We start from the raw sequence: 14,000 nt of genomic DNA on the forward strand, positions 1-14,000 counted from the left end.
AGGATCAAACAAAGTCGAACTTTCTTGCGGAAACAGTTTTCATCTTTGATTTGTCCAACGTTTCGTCGACTTCGACTAAAAGCTGAAACCTTGGCGACCACCGAGACCCACCTGGACTTATACCTTCACGACTGGAAATTTCCGAAGTGCACGGAAGTGTGTATACAACGAGACTGCACAGCCTGATCATACGTGTATCAGACGGTCTAGGTGGACGCATCACCTTCAAGTTAGAACGAACCGAATAGCGCCATATCCCGAACAGTCAAGTTTTCTACTCTCTCGCAACCTCCGTGGAGAGCAACTTCTGACCTCCGACCTTCCCGGCTGCGTCCAAGCGTGAGTGCTCCCCATTGGCTGCGCTGGTGCGCTCGGACCAGACAGGCTGTGCTCTTCTTACAAAAGGGTCTAGGCTAATCATGTATGATCTATATGCTTCTTTCTCTTGTTTCTCCCAACTGGATCTGGCACCTTTCGATCACTTCCACAATGTCGAATGTCTGGCTTGCGCTGCAAATCTACGATCATTGGCATTTGTTGATGCTGTGCTTCTACGACTTCTGATGACCTCGGGCTGAACGGCTTGCGGACTCCTTCTATTCCGTTATCGTGCTGCCTTCTGTCTGGACCCTGTCTGGGTCTTGCATTGGGTACCATTCATAATGAAATGGTACCTTACACATGATGACTGTGTTTCGCAATGCGTGGGATCATCTGTGGATTTTCGCTGGACTCACCACATGAAACCTAAAACGCAACGCACTGACCTCTCGAACGGGTCTTCAACCTAACCTCTTACTTTACCCTGCGGATCGAGCCGGCCTTTTCCCCTTTTCTCTCAATGGTCAAACCGGACTGGATCTGACCTCCCTCCACCCCTCACGTTCAAACCCGGACTTAACCTGTTGGTACATTCCCTTCCTCGTGGATCGAAAACGCATTCCTGCGCAACCCTGGCCATGCCCCTTCCTTTCATTTGGATCTCAACATGTTACATTTGATGGAAATCTTGACCCTGTTTCGCACCGCTTATCGATCGAAAACACATCATCGACGCCAAAACGGACCCCGATCACCGGATGTTCCCAAATGTATTTATACTGGTCAATGATTATCGCCTGACACCTTCTGCTTCATCTCAACCACATACACACACACACAACTTATCTCGTTCTTTCGGCCTCACCAAAATACCTTCTTTCCACTTATAGTAGCCTATCGACATAACAAAGGAGACACCTTTACCTTTACTCTTATAATAATCTGAATTCCGGTCCTTCGTCCATCCTTAATACCGCCTACCGCCTGTTGCAATATCCTTAATACCGACACAAAATAGTAGATCAGCGAAGACTTTCCGGAGATCCTTTCTTGCCAATCGTAATTTTCCCATCCTTTCCGCTATATTACCGCTTTACGTCCACCCTCCGTCTTTAATAGCATTTACCACTGTGGAAGCGCTTTCAGAATTCGGAAACACTCAAACAAGCTCGTAAACAAGGTCGCCAGAAAAGGACGTTAATTATACTACCTTTGTCTGACCGCATCCCACCAGTCAAGCCATCACATCTCGGACAAACAAAGGATTTACATGCGAATACCCCGATACACAATACATCCAAACAAAACGAGACAAGGCAGAACAGAACGTCTATCGAATGGTCCAACGATATAATCACCCTATAATACACAATATAATATTCACAGATACGAGCGTCTCAGTACCGAGTCGGTTGATCAAATGCAAAATCCAGAAGAAGACGACAGTATGAATTTAGGTGGAATAAATCATGGGGAACTAGGCAGGTAGGTATCCTGTCTCCCGTTTGAGAGAAAAGCGTGCTATGGACTGGGCTGATCTGGATGTGAACGACTCTTTTGATAGGACCTATCGAATAACACCTATACAGTCGCCTACGCTTGGTGCCGCATTCCAAGGAGCGTATTTATCCAGATTACCGCTGGCTCCGCCACTAATTCTTCAGCTCGACGTCTGGGATTCAGATGGCGATTTGATAATACCGTAAGCGCTTCTTACTACTCATAAACGGTCTTGGCTCATTGAGCTGAGTGATGACTTTGATAGGTACGATGAATTACCTTTCTTGATATGTCATCTCAGCCTACAAACACCCGAAGAAGAAGACGCAGCAATGATAATTTCCCCAGAAGGTGAACAGGTGTCCATGCTTTATGGGACGCTCGTTGCTGCTCCGGCAGAGATGAACGATACTTCCAATGCACCCGGAATATATTTCGTTTTTCCCGATGTCAGCGTGCGATACGTGGGGAGATTCAGATTACATGCTCTGTTAATGCGCATAACCGGGTAAGTGTCTCCTCCGCCACCTTGCGCGTCGTACGCTTGCTTGCTCTTGCTGAAGAAGATTTTCGCGATTTGATAGTGGTCCGCCACTGGATACGGCTACGACGGAACCTTTCGATATTGTTCGCGAAATGGACTATATAGCGCCTGGTGAGCATTTCTCACACCCGACTATCCAGTGTCGACGAATGTAGCTAATACTGTCTGTCCTACTTGACAGCAATAACGGATCTGACTCGTCATTTCGATGCGCAAAATGTGGTCCGATTCGGTCTACCGCGGTCGGAATGGTGATTCGCCAGCTAATGGCGGTCCCTCATGACCCCAAAAATCCCGTCTCCCCATCTGCACACCTCAATATCTACCACAAAATTTCCTTAGCGGCCACCATCACCCTCATGCGCCTCTCAACATCCTTATAATCCATACACAATAATCGCCGACCCGCCAGACGTTGAAGAAACACCTATAATCATGCCGACCCGAAGTATAATTACAAGTATAATTCAGTATAATTACCCAGCACATTGATACCCATAATGACCTTGAAGGTTTGTTAGTCTAATTTAGTTGTATAAATTAAAATCAATATGTAGTACCACCTCACAATCAACAATATTGTCATTTGTACCTTTGTACCTTTCTATCCCCTATCCCGATGGCCCCTCAGCGGCGTAGAGGCAGAATCATGAGTAGTTGCCGCGAGCAAATAGGGAAGCTTGTCCACGGATGATTTGGCATCGGAACGGAGGGGAATACGTGTTCAACGCAAATGCAAAGTTGTATCATTGTCAATTGTTTGGAACTCGATTGTCTTGTCTGTCATATCAGGATGCCAGATTGCGAGTTGCCAGTCGCGGATTCTGTGCATCCTATATTCATCTCCGTGAATTAGCTTGAGTGTTTCGCCTGGGTATCGCGACTCATCCGTCTATCCTGCAACATCGAGGTAAGGCGAACTCACTCATGACTCAATTAATGATCTATAGTACAACACCCATCCTTGTATTTTACAGCTGGACGTGCGTATATCTTTATGCGCTATCACGGTGACCTCTTACTTAGCTAAAGGCTATTGATTCCGCCCTTCTTGAGCAGTCGATTTCTCTTCGATAGTCCGCAATGCATCTGCGTATCTCTTCTTCCTTTTCTCCTGTATATCGTTGAGCTTCTGATCTCGAGCGATCGCCGCATCGAGTCTGGCATGATTGATCGAGTTGTATACGTGAGCTGTGAGGACAATGGCCATCGTGAACGCCGCTACCCTATAGGGAGAACAATCTCTCGTGAGTTACGATAAGTGTTGAAAGCCAGCTGCAAGATAAGACAAAATCGGGGCAAAGTATAATGGCTCACGGCATTGTCAGATCCCGAAAGCTGAAGGGGGGCATTTTGCTCTGCCCATTCCCGCTCAATGCTCAACGGTTGCTTGAGCATAGATTCAGTGTTTTTTGAGAGTACTCAAACGAGCATCGAAGCTGCATTTTATGCTTGATCCCTGCCAGCTTAGTTCCGATCCGAATGCTCGAGAGTGTAGGGCGATCGTGGGAAAGTGAATGTTGAACCAAATATCTACATCCGCGCGAGTGATTTTACTTTACTTTGTTTATAACGTTGGATGAGACATCAGCGTAACCCATTTGTTACATCAACAACAACACTACCCTGTTTACTCTCTTTATGATCATCATATAGCCTTGATTATCAGCTATCAGTCCTACCTTCTTGCTCTGATCCTGGTGAACGACTGGCAAACTCACAAGATGGCTGATGAGATCTTGCGCAAGTGAGTGTTGGTCACTGGACCGAGGCCAAGGATCAATTGCTAATTCAATATGATCACAGCTCTGCAGCTTTGAACGCTCTGAAACGACATCAACTTGTATCGCTATCCAAGAGATATGGATTGAGAGCTAGTGGAAAGGTGAGCTGCCCCAAAATGCTTGATCCAAGGCATGTCAGCTGACGCAATGCGACCTAGAATGTTGAGCTTATTCAACGATTAGAGGAATGTAAGTGATTGTCCATGCAGGCCCCAAATACCTGCAATATCATGTGGATCCCTGCTCTCGTTTTGTCATTTGTTACGGATCTTTCCATCCTGGAAGCTCATACTGACCTTGTGCATCGTCCATAGATGCCGTGAACCACGCCGAAGATTTAGACTTTTATATCCCTTCTCCTGCACCTACCCCAGGACCCAATATGCTCAGTCAAACGCCTTCTTCGGAACCTCCAACGCCAACGGCATCAAGGGTAAGCGGTTTGCTTCTCGTATATATCATTACAAACGCTCAGGGTATACTGAGGCTGTTTGACAATCAGGTTTTCTGTCCACCCAGCGATAGCTTCCCACATGCTCTGCTTCCTGCAGCTCTCAATCACAAGGAGTCAATGATGAGCGTCCAGTCCAGAGCTTCCGATGCGTGGGAGATGCTTAGCGAAAGTGGAGCCAGTCTGATCTCACCGAAAAAGAAGAGCGGAATGACCAAGTCTAGCAGCTGTAGTAGCTGGAAGAGCGCGAACAATGGAGAAGCCATGGGGGAGTTCGGAGGTGAGTCTGTTCGATGATGCGATTTGCGATCAAGACATCGCGCGAAGCTCATTCCCTTGCGTATTTAGGACATCACAACGAGAAAGTCTCCTCGACAAGCTCGATGAAGGCCCTAGCCACCTCGCTTACCCGAAGGGGCTCTCGTATCTTGCTTGGACGAAGCACGTCAGCGTCCTCCCACCTCAGCCAAGCCGCTGAGCCTTGTCCAGAACCTCAAGCTGAGCCTGAAGAAACGGAACCTGTCGAAGAAGTTGTCGATACTATTCCCCCGTCACCTGCATCGACCATAGGAATACCTCGAAGACACTCACGAATTACACTGCTAGAAAGACCCAGTACAGTCCGACTCTGTTCGCCTATTCCTACTTCGCCTCGTTTCGACCCACAGTCAGATAAAGAGGAAGACGAATTGCCGTTCTTCGACAGGCAGAAGCTGAAAGAACGTAGATCAGTCGGCCCACTCAGATCATCCTTGGGATCAACTACCGCTTTGTCGATGCAGAATAGCCTCAGCCGAAAATCGATGCCCGTTCTACCCAGCGTAGGTTCGGCAAGTATACAATCAATTTACCCGCCCCTGCCTACGATTCCGCCCCAATTCGCCAAATTTACTTCTCCACCGCCAGAAGCAATGCCAGGAGCCTTCCCGCCCTTACCACCTACACCAAGTCAAGTGGTGTTCGGCTCCAATGCGGAAAGCGGGGTTAGCAATAAGCAATTCTCGGAGGCTGCTCAGGCCGTTCTGAGAGAGATGAATGCGAAATTACCTGGAGGTCTGGCTTTTGGCGAAGAACTGCTGAAGGGCCAGAAAGCGGAGGTTGACAAATTGGTCAAGACCAACAAACAGCTTGGCACAGGAGGTTGGGGATTGAGCAGTAGTACTGGAGGCAACGATAGATATGCGCAAGCACACCAAAAGGAATTTGCAAAGTAAGCTTCGGTTTACGATCAACAAGCCCACCCCAAGCTGATAAAATGTTCCAGGATGCGATCCATCTCGAAGAGTTCCATCGCACCGACAGCCAGTGGATCTAGAACTGCTTCTTCTGCTTCCCTCGCGATAATCTCCCATGAACCCCTCGCGTCTAAGGCTAAGAGGAAGCATGATCTCACCAAGTCCACCTCCAGCACCCACCTCATCCCATCGGCACCGAACGGCGCGCCACTTATAGCCTCAACTTCGGACGAGGAAGCTCGACAACCTAAGAGAAGTAGACTGTCGAATGGACCGAATTATCTTGGATCGCTCAGAGAAGCTGGTAGGAGTATCGCGAACCTCCTTGGGGAGGAGAAAGGGAAGAGTACCGAAGATGCGATGAAGGAAATGAAGGCACGAAGGGACAAAAGGCGTTCGAGCCTGATCAAAAGAAAGGGTGAGTGTGAATATTCGAAGTTGGCGATTATCCTGTGTGTTATAACGGGTCTGGCCTGAAGCTAATAGTGTGTCGCATCAGGTCGCGGTCTTTCTTCTAGATTCGGCTTCCTGCGTCACAAGAAAGCATCAACCCATCCTTCATCCTCTATGGATCCTGTTCCACTTCCAGCAACTTCGGTCCAGTCTCCTCCTATTCCGACTCCCACCATGCCTAGAAAGACTTCTGTCTACGCGCCCAGAGACCCGCCTCATGGTAGGATACCATTCGATCTGGAAGCTTCCTTGGCTAGAAAGCCGACCGCTACCCGTAGACGATCGACCGATCTCAGCAATGTGATCAAGCCTCGTCCTGAAGTGCTGGAGAATATCAGATCTCTTCCTGCGCAGGTTTCAAGCAAGTCGCAAAAGGATAGAGGCAGATCGACTTCTGCTCAGACAGTGATCAGTCAGAGTAGCTCTCATACACCCAGGAGAGCCAAAATACCTGACTTTGCCCCACCAAGCACCATGGGCAATGCAGCGATGGGATCAACCAATACTTTAGGATTACCTAAATCATCATCCGTTTCGTCAAGCTTAGCTTTATCGAAGAAAGCTTCCCAAGCTGATATCATCCGAAACGCAAGATCCGCTCCACCGCCCCCATCATCTTTCACCGAGATCGCTCGAGCGACAACAACCAAAAATACAGCTCGACCAGCCTCAGTCAACAGATCTTCCACGTTGTATATGCCTACAGCGTCGAGTTTAGCCAGAATGCAGGCTACAATCAAACCTAATCCGGATCGCCCATTACCGATGTTGCCCCCACCGGTACCTGCCACGCCGAGGATCACAACGACTGTACAACCTTTCGGATCAGCCCAATCAAGAGATAATCAATCTTTCACATCGAATTTCAACTTGTCGAAACCTCCTCTAGCGGCGTCAAAGGGTATTTCTGGGCTGAAGCCGAAGACCTCTCAATCGGCAATCGGTAAACCGCAATCGTCAGCTGCTGCGCGGATTCGAGCTAGGCAATCTGGACTGAGCGCTGTCAAGTCGAAAGGCAATTTGAGGGAGGATATGGAAGTCAAGAAGAAAAGATCTGAGATCAGAGCTCGGAATGAGAGACGAGAGGAGGAAAGGGAGTTGAGAGAGATGTTGGGGCAATGATGCAAAGGGTTATGTCTAGTCTGAGACGACTGTGAGTCTCGAAATACGTGCTTGGTTGAATGACAAGAATGGACAATACCGATTTAGTCGGTCCTTGTATTATATAGTATAGACATGTGAATGGTTGTGCATGTTATGGATATCTTCCCGGTCTTGCTTTGAACGCCGATCACTGTATCGTGAACCACTCGTTTAAGCTGTAATGGGATATGAGTGGAGCTAAGTACCACTGATCATACGGAGTCTGCGTCAGAAGTTGTGATCTTGATTGTGTGCATTCGTGTTAGTACATGTTGTGATTCGCAAGCTGACGAGAACGCATGTACAATGACCACCGCTGTTCATCTTTGCTTTCTTCCACTACACATATCTTCACTTCCATTACATCTGTAACCACATCTCATACTCCTGATTCAACTCATTCTCGTAATTGAGATACTCTTCGTTGAAGGCAAGAAAAGCTGAACACCTTCAACGATGTTCGCTTTATTCATACCCCTATTCACCTTGGCCAGCTGGTCATGGATCCCCTGGCACAGCCCTTTCTCTTCCTCATCCCCAACGACACCCAACCTCGATGTCTCCAACTCGACGCTGCTTCACCAGATCGCAGACATCAAATGGGACTTCGTCTCTTCTAGCGCTATCAGCTTCTTCGAACACCTTTCAGACCAGTACATCGGTGATTTCGCTGCACTCAACCTCACTCTAGCTCCCGATAATGTCAAACAGCATTTCAAGCAGGAAATGGGCCAAGTCGAAGAAGTAATAGCTTATATCAATTGGACGGATGTACCTAAAGACACCATTCAATGGATCAAGGATCACCCGTCAGAAACCGCTTTCATTGCGTTGGACATTGGACTTTTTATCGCTCCTTGGTTAGTCACTGAGCCGGTGTTGTTCCTTCTTGGATTTAGGAGATTGGGCCCTGTTGCTGGTTAGTTTTCTCTCCTTGATTTCCGTTGGTTCCACCTCTATCCCAGACAGACAAGTACATACACATACACATACACTTATACATACTCTGTTCTTTCCCCGACGTACTGTGCTCTCTCTTCATCTACCTGCTTGTATGTTGAAATAACAAGAAGTCTGAGCTGACTATCAGGGAACTTTGACTCGACTTTAGGATCAGCAGCATCGATTGCCCAGCGTGCGATCGGTAAACTCGAAGCAAGAGGATTCTTCGCTCTCCTCCAATCCGCAGGGATGAAAGCTATGGGGAGGGTATCTTGGAAGGTTTAGTCCGAGTGGGATCAGCACTTTTAGGCGGCTTGAAGTGGTGGTTCGGGAAGAAACATCATGAGGGGTCTACTTCGTCAGTCGCTGCTTTGGTCGCTACCGCTGTCAATCAAGCGAGATCTAGTGGATCATCCGATTGAAGCACGGTCCCATCCCATTGTGAACAGTTTGAGAATGGCATGAGCCTGTAAATAGTCATATAATGCGTACGGGTGATGGAGTAACCTAGTTCATGCGATATACAGTACTGCATCAATAATCGACTGATGATCAGGTACAGATCTCTGTCATCGAGGTTGACGATTTGCCCGCATTCGTGAGATACATGCATGCCGGGGAGAAATCTCAACTTCCGGCGGCTTGGGGAACGTCCACTCCGATCGGCGCATCTGAGGGTCGAATCACTGAAATACCGGAATTCGATCGTGGCTTGGTAACGTGATACCTCATGGAACCGGTAAAGGCAAGAAAGACAGAGTGGAATCCAAAGAAGCAAGAAGGAATCAACGACCGTTTTTCGATCTGCTCATTCGGTCAACTAACGTATTCGATAAAGAGCGGGCCTTTCTTTGGCTTTCCATGATCTAGCAATGAATAACGCAAGAAACGCCAATGATCTATGGGTTATGGGTTTGAGCGGAACATGAGACATCCGGTCCTCCTTTTTTGCCTTCGCCAGTAGGGCCGAGACACATTCTCGGTTCTGACGACTAGCGTGCACACTGCCTATCGCTTTGGATTAGCGTGAACTGGACCCTCGCAACCGAGACAAGCTTGGCTTTCATGAAATCATACCGTGTTGGAGTGGTTGTCACCATGGGATCAATCTCCTGGTGCTAGTTTCACTTGCTTGACCTGAGCTCCACCATATATCAATGCGCAACGACGATCAGACTATACAGTATTGTACGCTGCCAAACGAGGGATAACCCGTATGAAGAGACCGACAAACAGTAGAGCTGAGGTATCGGCAAGACGGACGTCCAGCTTTGATGTATTTGACCGATGGCGTCGAGTACCGCATGCTATGTATATCGACACAACATCTCGGTACACCGTTGAACCGCTTCTTCTCGTGGTATGCGAACGTTTGTCGAATGCTTAAGGCGAGTCACGTAATTCCGTGCCGATGTCAACCGGTCAGGAACGGAGGTTACGTGTTTGTTGACCGATCGAAACGACGGATTCGGTATTTTGACCATCGGTTACACCCATGTGCTGTGAATCGTTAGTAACTTGTTTGTTTAGCTGTGAACTCTATATGGCAAACCCTCTCTTGTTGCGCTTTTATGAAACAAGCTTAGGGATCGACAAAATGACAAATTGAGCAACGGACGATCATCTTAATGAAATGACGGTATGGCGTACACGCCCTCATGTAGACAACACACAGGGGCCAGAGCAAAGCCACAGCGATCAAAACACCAGGGCTCACGTTTATTTGTTCCACCTTATTCCAGCAAATAGAGTGGACAGTCCGTTGAAACAGCACAAGCTCCAAGAAGGAATGTTTTGAGGATTCGTTCTAAAATTAACGGCAATTGATCCTTCTGGACGGAATTGGTAAGATCATACAACCATCAGGAAAAAAGCATTTATCGTAACAGATACTTTGTTCCACTTGTTTACATGATGATTTTCTGTTGACCCTTTCGAACCTTGCATCTTTGTCGCTTGGGACCTCGACTTCCTCCGCCTTCAAGCGTTGCAGTTGACAAGGATGTTTATTCCGGACTAGTCGAGGGAGATCAAACAGGGCCGAAACCTTGTTGCCTTGGCTCTGCCGTGCCCTGCCTCGACTAGTTGAACACCTGTTTGACACCGTTGGGCACTAACTACCCTGTTGATGGTCCATGTCATGTCCGATGCAGATCCTCCCATAATCAACTTATAAGCTAGCACAACAAGATGAATGATCTTCGTTCCCCCCTTTTCTCTTTCTATCTTTTTCATAGTAGCAATACCAACCACCCAAGAAAGAATCTTTGAATAGATATCTTCTCTTCTTATAGGTAACATCGCGGAATCAGCAACTACATCGACTCATTGGACTCCGAATTCTGACTTACTTCCACCAACAACGAACCGACAGGTAAAATAACCGACCATGGTCAAATTATTGACCTCATTCACTCTTTCACTCCTGGTGGCTCTCCTGAGCGTTGCAAACGCTCAAGCTGAAGTCGCTGGTGCCAACAATGGTCCTCGACGACTTGATAAAAAGGCTACCCCAGTCCAGATGGCTCCTAGAGCGACTACCTCAACGGATCCTTGGGCAAACTTCAAGCAATTCGACTGGAGTTACTGGCAAACTAACTGGGGTTGGGCAGGTCACACCTTGTCCTACGTCAAGTGAGTTCATCCCGCTGTAATACTTCGCAATCACTCTGAGAATTGCAACTGATGAATACGTCCGATCTGTAGAGCTTGGTACTATGACGAATACGGACTCAATCTTCCTGACGGTGTATACAGTTGGCCGCAACTTTCGTACTACGTCAACTACTTCGGAACATACAACCCGAACCCCAAGCCTTCGATCTCCGTTTACGGTTCCGCCAACAATGAAGACCCGTGGATCACCGGTACCCTAGCTTCGTCATCCACCTCTTCCAGCAAGGCGGTCATCACCTCTTCTTCGTCGAGTTCTAGCAGAGCGGCGTCCAGCTCGAGTTCCAGCGCTGCCCCCTCATCGAGCTCCTCGTCCAGGGCCGCTTCGTCTTCCTCCTCAGCTGCTGCAGCCAGCTCAAGTGCTTTGCCAAGCTCCACTTCGTCGGCCGCCCCTTCATCATCTTCATCTTCCTCGAGGGCCGCATCCAGCTCATCCAGCTCTGCTGCTGCTGCCTCCTCGTCCGGCGCTGCCGTTACCTGGACTTCCATGGGATGTTACCAGGACACGTACCCTCACATCCTCTATAACTACTACACCTCCAAGACCCAGACTGTGGAAAGCTGTCAAGCGCTTTGTGCCTCCGGAGGATACCTCTACGCGGGAGTCCAATACGGTACCGACTGTTACTGTGACAACTCCTTGAACTTCGCCGACGGTGGTGGCCCAACTACCGCCAGCAAGTGTAACATGGCTTGTGCCGGTAACTCTGCGGAGAACTGTGGTGGCTACTACCTCATGGTCATCTACAAGAGCAACGCTGTCGTAGCGTCCTCTTCTGCTTCGTCCTCGGTCTCGTCCGCTGCTGCTTCAAGTTCGTCGTCGTCCTCGTCCAGAGCTGCCTCAAGCTCTTCGTCCTCGTCGGCTGCTGCTTCCAGCTCTTCATCCTCATCTGCTGCTGCCCCAAGTTCGTCCTCATCGTCGGCCGCTGCTTCCAGCTCTTCTGCCTCGTCTTCTAGAGCTGCATCCAGTTCATCCTCGTCAGCTATCGTCTCAAGCTCATCCTCATCGGCCGCCGCTTCAAGCTCTTCGTCATCTGCTGTCGTGTCCAGCTCCACCTTGTCTTCCACCAGCTCGTCGGCGTCTGCTTCGCCCAGCCCGTCTCTCCCGACCGTCCCTGCCGGTTGGGCGGTGGCTTCTACCCCATGTATCGCTGATGGAAAGACCGGTCGGGCTCTCCTCGGTTCTTTTACCATCGATTACGCCAACACCGTCGAAAGCTGTCTCGCCAAGTGCGACGCCAGCGGATACCCCATTGCAGGTCTCGAGTACGGAAACCAATGTTTCTGTGGTTCTTACCTCTCAAATGGTGCTTCGCTCCAGACTACCGCCACTTGTGCTTTACCATGTCCCGGAAACTCCCTCGAAACTTGTGGTGGATACTACGCCATGAGTCTTTACGTCTCTACCAAATTGAACGGTGCTACCCTTTCTTCCGATCTCTTGGGTCAAACCGCCACCCTTCCTTCCGGCTGGTCGACTGCCGCCAAATGTATGCCAGATGTCAACGGACGAGCTCTTACCGACTACAGTTGGTCGACCGACGCCATGACCGTCCCTCTCTGTCTCAACAAGTGCGCCTCCCTGGGATACCAATACGGAGCTGTCGAATACGGCAGAGAATGTTACTGTGGTAACAACATGGCTAATGGTGCCGACTTGACCAAGACTTCCACTCTCTGTGGTACACCTTGTGCTGGTGATCCTTCCACCTCATGTGGTGGTTGGAACTCCATGCAAGTCTTCAACAACCCCGCCTACTCGTACACCAACACCGTCATCAACGACTACGTCAAGACCGCTTGTCTTCAAGAAGTATCCGGCCGAGCTCTTCGGGGAGCTGCATACACCGACTTGACAGGTATGACCGTCGAGACTTGTACCGCCTACTGTAAGACGCGAGGGTTCGTCATGGCCGCTGTCGAGTACGGTTCCGAATGTTACTGTGGATCGGCCCTCGTCGGAGGTGCTTCCCTCTTGTTGACTTCTGGACAATGCTACATGCCTTGTGTCGGTAACTCGAACGAGAACTGTGGTGGACCCAACGCTTTATGGCTATACATCAACCCCAACTCCCTCAGCTCCTTGGTCACCCTCCCCACCGGATGGTCATACCAAGGATGTATCGCTGAAGGATGGACCGCCAGAGCGCTCAACTTCACAGCTACCAGCTACATCCAGAAGGGAACTATGACCGGTGAATACTGTGCTAGACAGTGCGCGCAATTAGGATACACCATGGCCGGAACGGAATTCGCTTCGGAGTGTTATTGTGGTAACTCCTTCAACGGCGGAGCGACCGGAGCTATCCTCGACACAGTTACCGACCAAAGTGGTCAATGCAACTACGCTTGTCCAGGTAACTCGGCTCAAATGTGTGGTGGTGCTTCAAGAATATCCCTCTACTCCAACTTGGCCACCCTCCCACAGCTCACCACGACTGGCACCAACGTTGTCAACGTTGCCGCATAGAAAGAAGCAGATCACTCCTCCTTAGACATCTTGACCTATAATCGAGTTCAATGTGACCAGAGCTCATAGATAAGTCCCGTAACATTCTCAAGCCCTTCCTTTCTGCCTATAAACTCCTATATTACATCTCTTATATTCATATAGTATTTCATATTCCGGTTTCTTACATAGGACTTTTTCTCTCATTCGTTCGGTCGATCGATTAAAACCAGATTATGCACTGAACTGGCATCTGTTATGTCTGTTCGCATATGATAGAGACTGTCGAATTCATCGAGTGCGCATTGTCAATATTGATCGCGCTGAGCCCGCTCTTGAGCTCTTGAGCTCGCTACAAGCAGCGAAGTTTGTGTTGACGCATCGCGATGATTGAATGACTTGTGCTTGCTCATCTGAAAACGGATGCATCGAGATTGTCTGCGTCACCACGAGGGCATTGCCACTTTTCGGAATTTACGCATATCGCCGCTTTGCAGGAGTTGAG

The 14,000-nt window shown here is 49.0% G+C and overlaps 5 protein-coding genes across 5 annotated transcripts; 4 read left to right on the forward strand and 1 right to left on the reverse strand.

The window, feature by feature from the left end:
* Positions 1 to 1,741: 1,741 nt before the first annotated feature.
* I303_106713 (uncharacterized protein) lies at positions 1,742 to 2,620 on the forward strand (the record flags this gene model as incomplete). Its single annotated transcript, XM_018411900.2, has 5 exons — positions 1,742 to 1,806; positions 1,886 to 2,023; positions 2,087 to 2,329; positions 2,406 to 2,476; positions 2,547 to 2,620. The coding sequence occupies 5 exons, from the start codon at positions 1,742 to 1,744 to the stop codon at positions 2,618 to 2,620; spliced, it is 591 nt and encodes a 196-aa protein (XP_018259101.2).
* Positions 2,621 to 3,398: 778 nt separating this feature from the next.
* On the reverse strand, positions 3,399 to 3,717 carry I303_106714 (uncharacterized protein; the record flags this gene model as incomplete). Its single annotated transcript, XM_018411899.1, has 2 exons — positions 3,399 to 3,591; positions 3,683 to 3,717. The coding sequence occupies 2 exons, from the start codon at positions 3,715 to 3,717 to the stop codon at positions 3,399 to 3,401; spliced, it is 228 nt and encodes a 75-aa protein (XP_018259100.1).
* A 372-nt stretch (positions 3,718 to 4,089) lies between these two features.
* I303_106715 (uncharacterized protein) lies at positions 4,090 to 7,410 on the forward strand (the record flags this gene model as incomplete). Its single annotated transcript, XM_065969422.1, has 8 exons — positions 4,090 to 4,112; positions 4,172 to 4,250; positions 4,308 to 4,338; positions 4,464 to 4,582; positions 4,652 to 4,880; positions 4,949 to 5,810; positions 5,865 to 6,253; positions 6,335 to 7,410. The coding sequence occupies 8 exons, from the start codon at positions 4,090 to 4,092 to the stop codon at positions 7,408 to 7,410; spliced, it is 2,808 nt and encodes a 935-aa protein (XP_065825494.1).
* Positions 7,411 to 7,887: 477 nt separating this feature from the next.
* I303_106716 (uncharacterized protein) lies at positions 7,888 to 8,658 on the forward strand (the record flags this gene model as incomplete). Its single annotated transcript, XM_065969423.1, has 2 exons — positions 7,888 to 8,350; positions 8,543 to 8,658. 2 exons carry the CDS (start codon positions 7,888 to 7,890, stop codon positions 8,656 to 8,658), a joined length of 579 nt encoding a protein of 192 aa, XP_065825495.1.
* A 2,104-nt stretch (positions 8,659 to 10,762) lies between these two features.
* I303_106717 (uncharacterized protein) lies at positions 10,763 to 13,516 on the forward strand (the record flags this gene model as incomplete). The annotated part of the gene is made up of 2 exons (XM_018411896.1): positions 10,763 to 11,007; positions 11,080 to 13,516. The coding sequence occupies 2 exons, from the start codon at positions 10,763 to 10,765 to the stop codon at positions 13,514 to 13,516; spliced, it is 2,682 nt and encodes an 893-aa protein (XP_018259097.1).
* Between the last annotated feature and the right edge of the window lie 484 nt (positions 13,517 to 14,000).

Source organism: Kwoniella dejecticola, chromosome 8, assembly GCF_000512565.2.
Source record: "Kwoniella dejecticola CBS 10117 chromosome 8, complete sequence".
Lineage (NCBI taxonomy): Eukaryota > Fungi > Basidiomycota > Tremellomycetes > Tremellales > Cryptococcaceae > Kwoniella > Kwoniella dejecticola.